General features: G+C 50.0%; 1 protein-coding gene across 6 annotated transcripts in view; it reads left to right on the top strand.

The window, feature by feature from the left end:
* Ccdc33 (coiled-coil domain containing 33) overlaps window positions 1–17005 on the top strand; it is an 84041-nt gene that overhangs the window by 25533 nt on the left and 41503 nt on the right. For 3 of the 6 annotated variants that reach the window (XM_085689119.2, XM_048424181.3, XM_048424185.3), the window contains exons 4-10: window positions 2502–2611; window positions 3704–3811; window positions 5653–5744; window positions 6880–7000; window positions 13504–13633; window positions 14216–14349; window positions 15847–15918. In XM_085689119.2, coding sequence (XP_085545245.2) covers window positions 2502–2611; window positions 3704–3811; window positions 5653–5744; window positions 6880–7000; window positions 13504–13633; window positions 14216–14349; window positions 15847–15918 — 767 coding nt within the window. Of the gene's footprint in view, window positions 1–2501; window positions 2612–3700; window positions 3812–5652; window positions 5745–6879; window positions 7001–13503; window positions 13634–14215; window positions 14350–15846; window positions 15919–17005 lie in introns of all 6 variants that reach the window. The other 3 variants (XM_048424183.3, XM_048424179.3, XM_048424182.3) reach the window with 1 other exon arrangement.

Below are 17005 nucleotides of genomic sequence, written 5' to 3'. Positions count from 1 at the left end.
CAACAGCTTTTATAGGGGAAAATATTTAATTGGGGTGGCTTACAGTTCAGAGGTTTAGTCCATTAATCACCATGGTGGGACATGGTGGCATGCAGGTAGACATGGTACTGGAGAAGGAGCTGAGAATTCTACATCTTGTTCCAAAGGCAGCAGGAAGTAAACTGAGACACTGGACATGGTTGGAGCATAAATGAAACCTCAAAACCTGCCTCCACAGTAACACGTTTCCTCCAACAAGGCCATAACAAAGCCTACTCTAACAAAGCCACACCTCCTAATAGTGCCACTCCCTATGAGCTTATAGGGGCAGTTGTGTTCAAACTACCACACCACACTCCAGTCCCAGGGAATCTGATACCCTCTCTGGCCTTTGCAGGCACAAAGCTCTTACATGGTGCACATGCAGTCATGTAGGCAAACACTCACTCACAGAAAATGAAAATCAAATTAAACCTCCCAAAAGTACTGAATTTACTTGGAGTAAGCTTCTTTAATTATTTATTTTTATTTTATGAGTGTGGGCAGTTTGCCTGCCTGCATGTCTGTGCCTATGGAGACCAGAAGGAGTTGTGAGATCTGGACCTGGAGTTACCAGTGTTGTTAATTGCCTTGTGGGTTCTGGAAATTGAATCCAGGTCATCTGGAGAGCTGCTAGTACTCTTGAAGCTGAGCCGTCTCTCTAGCCCCATGGAGTAGACTTTTCCTGGTTATTATATTGAGAGTTTTCTTGAATAGATTGTTGTTCTTAATTGAGCCTCTCTTTCCCTACCTAAAACATACAGGACACACTCCTTCCCATTCCGCGTGAAGAGCTGGTGGGAATGCGCCTGACTAAGGGATCTTTGTCCTGCAGGGGGCGCTATTACTGTTGGCCTGTGATACTATGCTTACGTATGTCTATTGCCTTCTGGGACTGGACTTGGTCCTATGTGACCATTCTTGGGTCGGAGGTTATTCACATTTGGAGGTTCTCACAGTACATGACATGGAGCCTTGCCCTGGATAGAAATACAAATAGTGCCTGGGTTTTTATACACATGTGTGATCCTCACATGTACATGTGTCATGTGACTTTCCCCAGGAAAACAAATGTGTTTACCCCACGTGGTGTAGCATGACAAACTAATGATTCCTCTCAAGTGTAGCTTGATGGACCAGAAAGTTTATTTAGGTTACTTCAAGGAAGGACCTACTATCTTAGTCTCCTTCCCTATCGCTGTGATAAAGCATTAACCAAAAACAACTTGGGGAAGAAAGGGTTTATTTGACTTACAGGTTATAGTCCATCAGGGAAAACCAAGGCAGGAACTCAAGATAGTAGCTTAGAGCAAAAATTAACAGAAGAACTCTGTTTACTGGCTTGCTCATTACTTTTCTTATATGGACCCGGCCCATCTGCCTAAGGATGGCACCGCCCACGATGGACTGGGCCCCCTGCATCAATTAGTAATTAAGAAAATGCCCCAAAAACATGCCTGCAATTCAGTCTGATGGAGTCATTCCCCACCTGGTGGTCCTTCTTCCTACGTGACTCTAGTTTGTGCCTACTTGGCAAAAACCAGCCGGTACAATCACAGGAGCATGGGTGGCCCGAAGGCAGCGAAATCACTGAAAAGCTCACCCTCAGCTTGGGAGGCAACTCACAAAAGCGGCATGTATGTGTGAGTGTGTGTGTGTGTGTGTGTGTGTGGAGGGGGGTGTGGTGTGTGAGTGTGTGTGTGTATGTGAGTGTGGGGTGTGTGTGTGAGTGTGTGTGTGTGTGAGTGTGGGGTGTGTGTGTGAGTGTGGGGGTGGTGGGGGTGGTGTGTGTGTGTGTGTGTGTGAGTGTGGGGGGGAATGTGGTGTGTGAGTGTGGGATGTGTGTGTGAGTGTGGGGGTGGTGGGGGTGGTGTGTGTGTGTGTGGAGGGGGTGTGGTGTGTGTGTGTATGTGAGTGTGGGGGGGGAATGTGGTGTGTGAATGTGTGTGTGAGTGTGGGATGTGTGTGTGAGTGTGGGGGTGGTGGGGGTGGTGTGTATGTGTGTGTGTGTGTGTGAGTGGGGGGGGATGTGGTGTGTGAGTGTGTGTGTGTGAGTGGGGGGGTGGTGGGGGTGGTGTGTGTGTGTGTGTGTGTGTGTGTGTGAGGGAGAATGTGGTGTGTGAGTGTGTGTGTGTGTGTGTGTGTGTGTGTGTGTGTGTGTGTGTGTGTAGATTCTGGCACAGCTTGCAGGCAGCTCCACCAGAGAGTCCCCTTTTACCAGTAATTGTTGACTGCTGTTATCATCTGGGGTAGGATTGTGAATTTTGTAATTTTCTGAGCCTTTCCATTTCATGGTTTTCCTGAGTTTTCTGAGCCTTCCCCCTCACTCCAGAAGGGAGTGTTTAATTCTATGAAAAGAGATACTCAAGGAAAGGCCTGCATTCCTCCATGCGTTCCAACATCTGTCTGTCTCCACAATGTCCCTTGCCTCTCGCTGTCTCCCATCACTGGGAAAGCTCCTTCCCCTCCTCCACTCTCTCCAGATGTCATCCTGAAGGTGATGGACAGCAACAAGAAAGAGGAGCTGGTGTCCTATACAGTCCCCATTAAATACCTACGTGTCTTCCACCCGTACCACTTTGAGTTTAAAAAGGTAAGCCTACCAAGCCCTGGGCTCAGCCTAACCTCCACCTGGGTAGGGGAGATCTGACGGGAAGTGCTTTGATGTTCCCAAATGTTCTCTGAGAACAGAGTGGAGGGTGGGCCCAGGTCATGCACCTCCCAAGCCGGAGATGTGGAGTTTAAGTTTGGTAGGCAAAACATTCTCCAGAATGAACCCTGTCAGGGGGACAGCTGAATACTAACCTGGAGAAGAAATTCCAGCCTCTCAACCTTGGACTAGACTCCTTAGTGCTGATTTGTGAAGGGGAAGATCCACTCTTATTGATCAAGTATTTATTAAGCACCTACTGAATGCCTGGTCCTGGACCACAAAGGAGTAGAAGCATCACCTTGCTCTCCTCCAACATGCACTCCAGAACTTTTCCTTTCAAAGGAGAGGACAATATGAGATAAGATTGTCTGGGTTCCTTCCCAGGTCTGCCACTTCCTAGCTGTGTACCCATAAGAGGCCACTTTACCCCAGACCTCCATTACTCCATAGCGAAGGCAAGACATGGCACCTCTGTACAGGTTCTGGTGTGGTAACGGGTGAAGTGCTCGCACATGGGAAGAACTCAGCGTGGGTAGTTCCCATCCCTTCTCCTTCCCCCAGGCCTTGGCACTCCCCTTCCTGCCAAGCAACTCTTCCACTACGATGCCAGAGATCTTTATCTTCCCTGGCTTCCAGGACTACAGAAGGGGAACCAGGGCAGGCAGGAAAGCAAACCTCCTCCCCGAGACCCTGGAGATAGCCTTAGATCTGTCTTCTGCCAGCCCCTAGCCCCCCACCCCCAGCCCTCTGTCCACCAACACCGCAGGCATCCTTATCACATTTTCACCCAGAGAACAGGCAGCAGTAGTGTTTGTGAGGGCAATGAAATATTCAAACGGAAAAGGGGAGATTTATTGGCTGATCTTCTTGGAAGGGCTCCCAGGGACCATGAGCTTTAATTACAGCTGGAGTCCCAGTGGTGCAATGATAAGCAAGTGTCCGCACAGGGCTGGATTTATGACCAGGTTCTGCCCCTTAGACATGCTCCTTCCTATGTATCTTCTGTCTCCATCCTGTCTTCACCCCAAGCAGTCTGAGAAAGCTGATGAAGCCACTGCCAAGACCCGCCTATATGCCACCGTGGTTCGGAAGGGCAGCTTGCTACCCCGCTACATAGGCTGTGACCATACCGCTCTGGAGGTACCAGCACTGGGGGACTGTGGGGACAGGTGGAGCCCTTGATTGCCTCCGGTTGGCCTTAGAGTATGGATCAGAGGTGTCTAGGGAAGAAACCAACAAGGACAAAAGTGATGAGATCTTTCCAAATTAGCCACAGTGGGGCTAGCGAGAGGGCTCAGTGGGTAAAGTGTTCGCCTGCAAACCTGATGACATAAGTTCAGTCCCTGAAATACACACAGAGAACTGACTCCGTAAGGTTGTCCTGTGGCCTATTCTCTCTCTCTCTCTCTCTCTCTCTCTCACACACACACACACACACACACACACACACATGCATGTAAGTATGCACCATGCACAAGCACACCTCCCACAGACAAACATACCATACACACAATAAGAATAATTTTTCAAAAAATATTTAAAACATAAACAACAAAATAGCCAGAATTTGTGAGGACAATTCCTGATTGGGACAAAAGTGCCCTGGTCTCTTCTTCTTGTATTGCCCTTGGATGGAGGAAAAAGGGGCCGAGTGGCAGCTGAGTTTCTTGTGTGCCTGTGTATTTCAGGGAGCAACAATAGGCTCCCTTGGATTTTGCACTGCTAGGAGCAAGGAAAAGCCCATCTTCCATACCCTGGTCCAGTCCCTGGCTGTGTTCAGGTCTGTTCTTTCCTGTTGGGGTAAGGACCCATGACCTAGGGCTTAAGACTGCCAGACAAAGCCTGCCATCTCCCTGGCGCTTCCTGAACTCGGCTGGTCTACTGCTGAGCGTTCACAGCCTCTTTCACCCCTCATCCTCCCAATAGCTATTTATACACCCTCAGCCACTGGGCAGACCAAGCACGAGCCACACCATAACCTCTCACCTTTCAGCCCAGCGACAGCTTCGGAAGGAATGATAGATGCTTGAGGCAGGCATGGCGCAGGCTCCTGGGCCCTGAGCCTTTCCCTAAGCCATAGAGTCCCATCCACAGATGTCTATGTGCGACCCACAGGACTCTGACGCTAGCCTTCTCCTACCCCGGCAGATCTGATCTGACCCCTTGCCATGGAGCACCATGAGCCTGGTAGGGCAATAACTGATCTCTAGTCCCATGTCATATCTGGGGACACTGAGACCCAAATGAGTCTGATATAAGAGCCCAGAGATCTTGCATGACATCTCTGCTTCTCCCACAGCCACCCCGCTTGGGAACCAGCAGGCATCTCTTCCCTTTCTTCTGTCTGGCCCCTTTCTAGGACAGCCAATATAAGAAACAATTTATTACTCCAATATATGAAACAAGGAAAAGTAAAATCAAGATGGCTTTGCTGTCCCCAAGTTTCATCCAGGAAGGAGTCACACCTCCAGGACTGTCGAGCTGCCCCACTCCTGCCTCAGTCTCTGCCTTGTCTAGTAGAGTCTGAGCTACCCTGTCCCCCAGCAGCCCATCCACCCACTCCCTTGTTGCAGTTTACAGACCTTCCTCCCGAATATGTCACAGTTACAGCCACAACAACACCCGTCTGTTACTGATGGTAGACCAGGAGACACGGTGGGAAAAGAAATTGCTTCAGCTACTCACCAGACGATCAGGAGCAGGTGTCCGGGTACCACTGTCTCATTCACCCCTGGCCAGAGTCAGCACACAGCAGGTGTAAATTACCCATCCCCTCCAGCCACACCTGCACCATCCCCTGCAGCCCGCATACCTGTCAGAGTTCTTATGAGCAATAGGGCATGACGGCTCTGCACTGACATCAGAGGCTCACTGGGAGGCTCAGCTGAGAGCCAAAAGGCTCTAAGGATGGGGGCTGGCTGTGGCTAGTGGTGGGGGGCACAAGTCACAAGACTTCACCTGTTTCCTCCTCTCTTCTCCAGGTCTTGGTTCAGGGAGTCAATGAGCCCCTGGTCAACAACCCCAGCCCTATGGTGGTGATTGCTCGGGTGGTCCCCAGCTATACTGAGTTTAAGTAAGTGGGTACAGGTTAGGAGGGAGGAGAGGGCAGAAGGCTGGGATGGGGAAAACTTCCCCTCACCTAAGTTCCTTCTAAGCTCCCCACACACCTTGACTTGAGGCTCTAGTGAGCTTTCCATAGCAGACTTTGCCTTTGTCTTCCAGAAGACCCAAGCCCTGGAAGGGGAAAGTGGGGATCTCTCCTGAGATTTTTGAGCATACAGGGCCTAAAGAACAGGAAGAAGCTGGTATTAAGAAACCCAAGAGAGGCCCCTTTTCCTGCCCAGGGGCACCTCTGCCTCCCCCAACAAATAAGCCTGCCATCCTAAGCTTACCACGCCATGGTCCCCTTTCCCTGTCAGGTTCAAGGCTTCATTCAGGATCCTGCTGCTGATGGTTCTCAGTAGATGACATAAAGTCATCTGGGAACATTAGTCCTGTTGGGAGGGTCCTCTCTTGGCCTCCTGGAGGAGTCTGTGGTCTCCACTGTTCCCAGATCTCCTTTAGAGTCACAATCTCAGGAATAGGTCCAGATAGTTTGACCACTGAAGCCCAAAGTGGGGAATGTTCTTCAGGCGGCCTGTGTGCTCTGGGGCAGCACCCCTCCTGGAGTCAGCCTTCGCCTGTCACTACTGTCCAGGCTGACTTCCTGACTACCTACGACTCTGAGTGTTTAGACCCTAAAAGCCCCACTTCCTTACTGGAGGAATAACCACTAATGTCCCGCTGCAGTGATAATATCCCACTGGACCCAAACTGCAAACCCGTATGCACGTTCCCCCACAGGCTCTTCAACCCATAAGCATAAGCCAGGATTCTCACTAGTCAGGAACAATTCTGATAAAGACTTTCAAAGATGAGGTGGGGAAGGTAAGGTCACCTTTAAAGATGGTAAAGCTGACTGGCTCTGATATAGCCAATGTCATCTCAAGTCACCGCTGAGGAAGCCTGAGAGCTACCATTGTCATCTCCAGACCAAAATAAGCCTTCCCAAGGCTTGGGCCAGAGATCACCAGCTTGTTTCTTATAAGACTTAAAGAAGGTGTCCACTGCACTCACCCCTTCACTTTAACCTAGTCCAGGTGTGAGTCCCAGCTGCCAGGCTGGCCACTGGTCAGAGAGTACCAACTCCTGTCTCCTTGCCTCTTCAGGGCCAACCAAGTCAGGCAGGACCCTGCCTCTGTGGGGCTGCCCCTCACCCAGATTTCCTTCCCTATTTCATCACCGATGAATTTTGATGTGCCTCGGGTCAGCCAGAATGGGTATCCTCAGGTATGGCTCCTTCTCACCCACGGCGTCTCACGAGTACACTAGTAACCAACACATTCCTTCATCATGACGTCAGGCGGCAGCTCAGCTGACTACAGAGAAGCATTCACTGCATCTCATTGCTGCCCAGGATCTGCTCCTGTGTGCTGCACAGAACCTGCCCTCAGACCTGGAGATAGAACATCCACCCAGATCATATCTAATCTAGTAACAAGCCAACAGGGACTGTCAGAGCTAAGGGAAGCAGAAAAGGGGAGACACAAAGAACAAATATGGATTCCACATGTCGTGGGACACCTCAAATCAACAGTCACAGGGACAAAAAGCACAATAGTGTTATCAAGTGTTGGGGAGAAGAGAGAGCAGGGGGCTACTGGTTTGTGGGTGTGAAACACTTAGGATGATATGTGAACATGCATGTTTGTGTGTGCATGAGTGTGTGTGTGTGTTTGTGTGTAGAACAAAGGTCAACGTGCAATGTTTTCCACTTGATTGTTTTCATATTTTTAAAATTTGGGGTGTGTTGTGTGTTCACATGCCACAGAACACGTATGGAAGTCAACTTGCAGGATGCTGTTCTTTCATTCCACCATATGGGTCCCAAGGATCGAACTCAGGTTATCCGTCTTGGCAGCCAGCACCTTTACCAGTCACTGAACTATCTTGACAGCCCTTCTTCGCCTTATTTTTTGAGACTGCTTACTGAGTCTAGCTCACTAGACTAGCTGGCCAGCAAGTCCCCAGGGACCTGCCTGTCTCTGCCTCTCCGTGCTGGGATTCCAGGAGCTCACCACCTTGCCTAGCTTTTCCATAAATGTGCTGAGGACAGAACTCAGATCTTTAGCAAGGTCTTCACAGAACTGGTCATTTTCTCAGCCTCCATTAATACCTTTTTAATGAAAGAAAAGGAATGCAGATGTCTGGATGGTTAGGGAAGGCAAGTCATAACCCTTCGCCTTGTTTTTGAGACAGGGTCTCCTTATATACTCTCCGGCTGCCTGCTTTACCCTCCCAGCCCTAGTAAAAGAGACACTTGTCACTATGCCAACTCAGTCATCACTTTCTAGGGTTTTTTTTCCTTTTCAATTCATTATCAATGTATTGATAATTAGGGGGCAACTATATCACAGCACACACGTAGAGGTCAGAGGACAGCTTTGTGGAACTGGCTTTATATAGGTTCCAGAGATCAAACTCAGGTGGCTAGCATTAACAGAAAGTCTCTTTAGCAGTGAGTCATTTCACTGGGCAGGAAAGTATTTGCTTAAATATGTTGAAGAAAAGGTACACAGGTCATAGCTGGGCCCAGGAAACAGCCATCTAGATGAACCTCCTATAGACTGCACGCCACTCGGAGCTTGCTGTACATGATGGAGGAAGCTTAGAAGACAGGGTGTGCTTGGAAGTCCCTCCTGTCATCTATCCACTAAAATTAGAACAAGACACTCGATCGAAGTCCTAGTTTCATGTAAAGGCAGACATTTAAAGAAGGTTCAGACGCAGACAGGAGTGATGGTAGGCAGGGAAGGGTGGGATAAAGTGGGGATCATGGGGACAGCTTCAAAATCAAACCAATCCTCGGCCTGATTTCCCCAGAGTCACCTCACACATGGCCCTGCATTTGCACAGAAAATTATGAACCAATCGGCAGCTGTCCCAAGGGGCAGGACGTCTGCCTGCTTTAATGAGTGATCCTCTCCAGGCCTGACCACTGGCTGTCTCCACTGCCTACTACACATAAAAGGGCAAGGCACTCCTCGTGACAGACTTCTCCAGCACTTTTCCCGTCTGTGGGACTCAAGGCCAGAGCCCAGCAACAACAAGACACTTGCTAAAGGTTACCCAGTGTGGTGTCAGATGGACGAGGTTTAAAGCTACATGTAGCCTGTGCAGAGAGGCCCAGAGGCCAGCAGGGAAAATGAGAGAGACAGGCTAGGAAGTAAAAGAGATCCCATCAGGAATCCTGAGCCTGGAGAGTACACAGTCCCCCCTACCTGCCCCTTCTGAACTTCATCGTCTTTACAGTTGGTCGAGTGGAGACTGAACCAGATAGTTTCCAGGTCTGGTCGTCTTTGACATCTTGGAGTGCTGTGAGTTTCCCACAACCCCCTGGGGAGTGGTTGCTAGACCCAGCAGACCTAGGTTGGAGTCTAACTCTGTAGCTTGCTAGTGTGTGACCTTCAACAAACCATATGGTTCCTCCAGACCTAGTGACTGGCAAGTCACTGACAAGGCGGTTAGACTAACCTAGGCCAAGAGTCCCTTCTGTCTCCTTCAGAGTTTCACAGCCTTTATGATAAGTGCTCCCCCTGAGGCCAGCCTTATCATTGCACCTGATGCCTGTGATGAGCCCCATAGAAACCCCAACTCAGATGGACCTATCTACTGCCATTCATCACAAATAGTCTCGGCATCAGATGCCACACCGTGGTAGCCCTTAAGGACATGATCTCTAACACCTAGTAACGATCTTTCAGACAACTTACTGCTGCTGGGAGCAAGAGTCCCAGGTCTCTGGCCCAGATATGAGCAAAGGCTAGTAAAGAGCTAGATTTTTATGAGAAACTAGTAAGTAATCCGCCTACTAAGTTCCCAACCAACCTTCCTTCTGGTGTCATTGGCCAGAGACAGGTCACAAACACTTCCTTGAGCCAATCCCTAAGGAGGATGTGGTTCTGACTTGCTGATAGCCTAAGTCAGAAGCTGTGAAGAAAGGAGCCACCGGGATAAGAGGGCTCTCTAGCTTCTGACTGTGAGGCAAGGAGAACAGAACGTACCAGGTCACCCCCAGTCTGTTCCACAGAACGTACCAGGTCACCTCCAGTCTGTTCCCCGCTCCTCCCCCAGCCTGGTGAGGATGGCAAAACCTGGGCTCTGGTCAATCAAGTGATAGATGAGACACATCCGGTTGGACATAGGCTTGTGAGCTGGACCCATCTGCTTGCTCCTGTTGCTCTCACAGCCTGCAGCATCGGGGCAGAGCTCCCAAAAGTGAAACAAATGGAGGAGGACATCTGTGCCCGTCATCTCACCCTGCCCCAGTCTCCCAGTCTTCCCAAGCTCTCAGAGTCTTTCCCATCACCCTGGGTTCACTCTAGTACTGGCTGCTCTTCTTGCCTGGACCCTTGTCTCAGCCTTTCCGTTCCAGAAGCAGGTAAGGGATGCCCCGCCCTGAACCACAGGCTTCCCTTGGCCCCTTCACCCCTCTCTCACACAGAGCTAAGCCCCGATTACCGATGTACTGTTTGTCCAGATACAGGAGCCCATCGCTCCAATTCTCACCCAGCCTCAGGGAAGACCCATCCACCATTTTCTGTCTCAGTCCTCTCTCACCTTCATCCTTGACCTCAACTCTCAGCTCTTCCCTGCCCCAGATTCTTAAGCAGTGTGACTTTCTCCTCACATATCCTAACTGCTACTACAAGAACTTGATTAGGCCGCTGCACAGTGGCAGGAGTGGGTGGGTATTTATTCACATCACAGATATACTCTGTACTCTTGGAAGATAAGCTCTAGGAAGGGGCGGAGTCTGCCTCTAGCTCTCCCGTAGTCCCTGCAACACCCTACAAGTGTCTGTCATGGCGTCCCAGGCAATATTTGCTAAGTTAAGTCAAACTGAACTTCTGCCTACTAGAAAAATGTCCATTGTCTCCTTCAGCCTTGCAAGCAGCTTTCAAAGTGTGAAGCACAAGTCATTTATTTGACCAAAACAAAACAAAAACAAAACAAAAAAAATGCAACTAAGTCCCAGAGAGGGAAAGGGATCTGCTGTGATCCAAACAATAAGTTTAAAGTGGTCTCTGGGCCCAGAGCCAAGGGTCCTAGCTTGCTGGGAGCCTCAGGCAGTACCAGCCGCCAGCAGTTCTTCCTCTCAGCACGACTCCGCTGTGCCTGGGCAGAGCAGACAGCAGTGAATGAGGGTGAGAGCCAGGGTGAGTCCAGGGGAAATAGAAAGAGGAGGAAGGGCCAAGGGCCCCTGGAATGAAGGCTCTGTCCCCAGGGAAGGCAGGTCTGCCTCAGTGGCAGAGGGTTAATGGCTTTTCTGAAGATCACAGCTGAGGGTTAATGATATTCCTTAATTCCAAAGTTCGCCATAGCCTTTCCCATTAGCATCTTCAGGCCATGTCTACCCTATCCCCACCCCACCCCTCACGCCTGCACAGCATTCAGATCAGCCACTAGCACTTGCATCTTCCCGGGGCTGATAACAGATTTTTATTTAACTGTGAGTCCTACACACACTCATTTGTGTATGAGAGAGGGATGAGAGAGGGAGACAGAGAGAGACAGAGAGAGAGAGAGAGAGAGAGAGAGAGAGAGGAGAGAGAGAGAGAGAGAGAGAGAGAGAGAGAGAGAGAGAAAATATGTATTATCCGCCCTCCGATATTCCAGGTATGAAGGGCTTTCTCCTAGGGGGCTTACCCTGAGGCCCTTTCAGGGAAAAGGCTGTCCCTCATTGGGCAGGCAGCCACTTACCACCTCTTGCCATGTAGACTCCATTTAGATCTGTTAATAAGTCCCACAGCAGACAGCTAGCATCCATTAAATATCCCTTTCCCAGGATAGGGGCAACAAATGAGGCAGCAGAAAACCAAGTCACAGTCCCTCCTCCCTGGGGGCCTTGGGGCCTGGCAGCTGGTCCAGGCAATGTGGACACCCCCTCTGATACCCGGGATGTGGGAGGGTCATAGCATGGGGAGCAATCCTAAGAGACCAATACTAAGCTTCACAGAACTCAGACCTGGCTTCTGGGGCCTCGACGACTGACCCTCCCTGAGCATCCACCATGACATCTTAGGGATGTGCCCATGACTCCAGCCACCACATAGTGCTCATCTGTCCATCTCCTTGGGTACAGGGAAAGATTCAGCCAAGCCTTGGGCAAGGCTCCTGACGACCAGAGCAAGCCTACTAGTGTTAGAGACGTGAGAGCCCTGCCCAGTCAGGAGGAGTAGGCCTGCACTGATATTCCTCCGTCTAGCGTCAGTAACCCCTGGAGTATTTGTGCTGACCTCTTCCTGAGCTTGCTAATCTCCCCAGGGGAGCAAAGCGTAGGATGACTGCCGCTGTGGCTGATGGCCCTGGGCAGGGCAGTGGCAAGGCAGCTCATGCTGAGACCATGCAGCTATTTTCCCATCGTTTATGTAGGTTCTGGATTTTCCATGAGTCCTCCACCCCCTTCCAGGGTCCTTCGCGTGTCCTAAGCTGTATGCCTCCTCCACACTCTGTGGCTTGTGTCACTCTCCCACCAGAAGCCCCTCCCCTCTTTTTCACCATGTTACCCCCCTTCAGGGCCTCTTCTGGTCCTGCTTCCTTTGAGGTTTAGGGAGCACCCAGAGTCTCCCTCATTTGGGTATTAGTCAGTGCTGCCACACTTCATCTTCCAAGCCATGCCCATGTGTGTGCCCCACGTTCCGGAGTCTGAGGACCTGTGTGGCTTTCTGCACGGGTCTGGGAAACTTGTGTGGAATAGGCAGGGGCTGTGGATGTTGGTACAGCACTGGGAAAACACTACACACATCCAGCAAGTACTTTAGAGCTTGAAAATATTTTCACTGAGCCATACTTTAGGTATTTGTACTGAGAAAATGGTCTGGGATGCAGAGGTGTGTGGCAAGAGCACCCAGCATAGTGTCGTCAGAGGAAAAAAAATATCAGAAAATGGGAGAGCGAAATAGCTCAGAGCGTTAAGGTGTTTGCTTCCATGCCTGACAATATGAGTTTGATTACCCAAAATCTACCACATGGTGGAAGAAGAAAGTTGGTTCAAGCAAGTTGTTCTTTGACCTCTGCATATGTGTTGTGGTGCACACACACACACACACACACACACACACACACACACACATTAAAAACTTTAAAAGAAGGGAAAATTAGGACAATCGGACATAACACATCTTCTGAGGAAGGTGGACTCTGATGTAACCCAGGCTGGCCTCAAACTTGCTGCATAGCTGAGGTGTCCTCCAACTCTTTATATAGCCCAAGTTATCCTTGAACTCCCAATCCACCTGCCTCTACCTCTCAAGTGCTAGGATTATAGGTCTGTGCCACCAAGCATAGGGTATCTTGAAGTTACTAAAGTCATGAGTAACGGGAGTTTCTTGAAACTCTGGGTGTGCTTCTGTTTTGAATGTAAATAGAAAAGGGCAGAGTGGTAATTAGACATATAAAATGTGTGTGGAAAAAATGGCAACATGGTGGTATTGAGTGACCATCTTTTTTTTTTCTGATAACAGGGTTTCTCTGTGTTGCCCTGTAGACCAGGCTGGCCTCAAACTCAGAGATCCGCCTGCCTCTGCCTCCCAAGTGCTGGGATTAAAGACATGAGCCACCACTGCCCAGTTTGAGTGGTTGTCTTAATGTAAGGATATAGGAGTTCCCCCTTCTTTTACCATTTTTTGCCTTTTTATAACTGGAACAAACACTTGTGGAATGTAAGGGATACATGTGCAACCAAACCTAGGAGAAGGGATGACCCCACAGTTGCTCTTACATTCTTCCAGCTGTCCAGGCCCGGGGGACCCCCAGAGCAGCCCATGTGGAACCAGTCCTTCCTCTTCCAAGGCCGAGATGGAGCCACCAGCTTCTCAGAGGACACAGCCCTGGTGCTGGAGTATTACCCTTCCGCTTCAAGTAAGTGCCCAGTGTCCCATCAGGGCAGAACTCATCAGGAGAATCTTATTAAGGGACATTTGTACCACCTGCCTCTGCCTCTTGTAAGGACTGCCTAAGGACCTGCAGGAGCCAGGAACCCCCAGTACAGGCAAAGACTAGAAGAAGGTCTAGTTGAAATCCACGTTCATAGGGCAGCTACGGAGCACAGGCCAGGAAATGTGGTCCTATCCCTGCCTGGACACCATAGCATCCATCAGTGAGAAGAGGGTGTACTAGAGAATGGCAGAGGAACGCACACACACATAAACACACACACACACACACACACACACACACACCTTAGAGGACGGAGACAGGATGAGTCAGAAAAATACCTATCTGCTTAGAGTCGCTCTGAACTGATAAATCTCTGAATCTGGCAGAGTGTGCATGAATTAGGGAAAATGCGAGGCAGGGAACCAGGGGCAGTGGGAACCTAGAGAGCTGCATGTCCAATGCCAAGGATGGAGCCTGGGGAATGCCTAAAAACCCATCTAGCAACCTGGACAGCAGGAACAGGAAGTTGTTTTCAGGAGCCTCAGTTGGTCCTTCCTCCCACAGTGAAAAGCAGTGAACCATGGACCCTCAAACATCCCCTGGGTGTCTCCGTGCTACCACTAAAGTCTCGTCTGTACCACAAGATGTTGACAGGAAAAGACTTGAAAGGGCTGTGTGTGAAACGACTCCCCATCACCGTAAGTCCCTACTGTTGGTTGGCCCTCCACATGATACCACCCACTCCTGCTCCATGGCCACACCTATAGAAGGGAATAATGGTGTCTTTTGAGAGGAAAGGAATCAAGACAGGCTTTCTCTGTGTAGACCTGGCTACCCTGGAACTTGCTCTGTAGGCCAGGTTGGCCTCAAACTCAGATCTGCCCACCTCTGCCTCCTGAGTGCTGGGATTGAAGGCACCCAGTTGAATGTGACTTCTTAACAGCCTCTGTCAGGATACCCACTAGGAAAGCCTGCAGGTGGAAGACTGGTCTTCCTGTGAAGCTTGAGAGACAAGCCAGTGTGAGCCCCTGGAAAGCAAACCTGGGGCCTCAGGGGGTAACAGCAAGAGCTCAGGCTTTCCCAGAGCTGGGCCCAAGGCTTTCCTTACCCCATCTTCCTGTCGGACCTGGGGCAGATGATGACCTCTCTAGGCCTCATTTCTCATCTCACACATCAACACAAAACACAGAGGGCTCCACTCAGGCTCTGGGGGGTAGACTGATGGAGCGCAGGTTCCGGCTTCACCACTTGCCAGCTTTACAGGTGATGTATTCCTTTCTGTGGGGAAAATACTATCTGTGCCTCAGTTTCCTTGCCTATAACACATGTGCACATGCACACACACGTACACATATGCACGCACACACATACACATGCACACACACATATGCACACGTATAGCATATGTGCACACACACAGATATGCACACGTATAGCATATGTGCACACACACACACACAGAACCATGCTTGCTCACAGTGTTATGGGATTTAGTCAGGAAATACATAAAGCACTTAGAATAGATTCCAATAATGTCTAGCCTGGCGGAGCTTATAAATTCTGGCTACTCCAGAAACTGAGGCAGGAGGATGGAAACTTTGAGGCTTGTCTGGGCTACAGAATGATTTTGAGACCAGTGTGGGGAACCTTATCTCAAAATAAAAGGTGAAAAAATATTTTAAAAGACTTGGAATGTAGCTTTAGTGAAAGAACACTTGCCTAGTATGCAAGCTTGCAAGGGGAAAGGTTCAATCCCCATTGGGAAAAAATAATTTTATCATTGCTGTATCTATATAAACAGGGTCTCAGGTATCCCAGACTGGGACAAACTTGCTATGTAGCCAATGGTAACTTTGAGTTCTTAATCCCCTTGCCTCCACTCACCAAGTGCTGGGACTACAGGCAAGTGCCGCCATACCCAGCACCATGTCTATTTCTGTGCCTAAATACATTTCCCTAAATACTTCTGACATAACAGCAAGCAGGAACTTCTGCTCTGCCAGAAGATGAGTGTGGAGGTGCCAGTCAGGTGTCGAATGGAGTGAGAAGGGCCGTGTGGAGGCGGTGCTGGAACAGAGACAGAAGGCCAGCTCAGGCGTCCCTCCCACATCTTCCCGGGGAAGCCAGAACAAGAGGTGGAGCAGAGGCCTTGCCTGTGCTGGCCGTGTAGACTCACTGCCCCTTCTCCTCCCCAGGCCACCCACCTAAAAACCATCGACGGAGAGGCCCCCACGGTGAACCTCTCCTTCCAGCTTCTTTCCTCTGAGGTAAGGGTGAGACATGGCCCCCAGAACCACCAAGTGAGTAATGATGTCCTTCACAGAGGCTGACCCTCAGGGATTGGGGTCAGAAAGAAAAAAGAATCTGCAGGTTTATCTAGGGAGTTCTGAGGGGGGTTGCGGCCCCAGGAAACCAGGCAGAGTGCTCCAATTAGGAAAAGGCACGAACAAAGGGCCACAAACTCTGCCCCAACCTAACCTAATCCGTACCAGCTTAACTGGGAGTCAAAGTTCTGTGGGGATGACAGGGGTTCTTTTAGGGGTGCAGGCAGGATCTAGTTTCTTGCAGTGTAAGACTGGTGGCCCTGATTCCTTGCTGGCTGCTAGCCAGGGTGCTCTCAGCTTCTGGAGACCGCCCACAAGCCTTCTTACCAGGGTCCCTGTACTGTGATGCCAGCAGGCACAGCCAGTTCCCAGCACACTTTGAAATTCTGACTTTCTTTTCTGTCAGCAGCCAGAGAAGACTCTGTGCTTTTAAAAAAAAAAATTAGGATCATCATTGTCTTAGGGGCCGCTGTGTCATACAGCCCAACAGAATCACGAAAGCGATGGCTCTCTATTTGGTCATCTAAATATTAAGGTGTGGGGGCTTGGGGACCCATTTTGGGGTACTGCTGGCTATAGCAGAGTTGATCCACGTGGACGGTCACTAGGGCAAGTCCTGCCTGGGGGAGGCCATGACTCCTCTAGCCAGTTCCACTTAGGCTGACTCCAGCTTTGACACAGGCCATGGCTCTAGTGTACCCACTAGTGAAAGTCACTCACTGTAACTTCTCTACTTTCCCCTCTGGTACTAGGGTGTGGGCAACCTGACCACAAATACAGAAAATGTTCAAGAGCTGATTAAGGGCTAATCTAGTCTTGCTAGCTTCTCAGGACAGAAAAAAAAAAAAATCCGACAGCTGTGTGGTAGTTCGGAGCCTCCTGTCCTTACCCATGAAGAATGTGGGAATTCCATGGTATGTGGCATGGGAAGATAACACAAAAGCCCCAGTGTGGGGGTCACCATCATCCTCTCCAGATCCCTCTAATCCCTGCTCACGGCACCCACACCTGTACTCACCACTAAACCAAA

This window comes from Myodes glareolus, chromosome 4 (assembly GCF_982192425.1).
Source record: "Myodes glareolus chromosome 4, mMyoGla1.1, whole genome shotgun sequence".
In the NCBI taxonomy this organism is placed as follows: Eukaryota; Metazoa; Chordata; class Mammalia; order Rodentia; family Cricetidae; genus Myodes; species Myodes glareolus.
The sequence above is the reverse complement of the archived record's forward strand: the minus strand, read 5'-3'. Positions and strand labels throughout refer to the sequence as shown.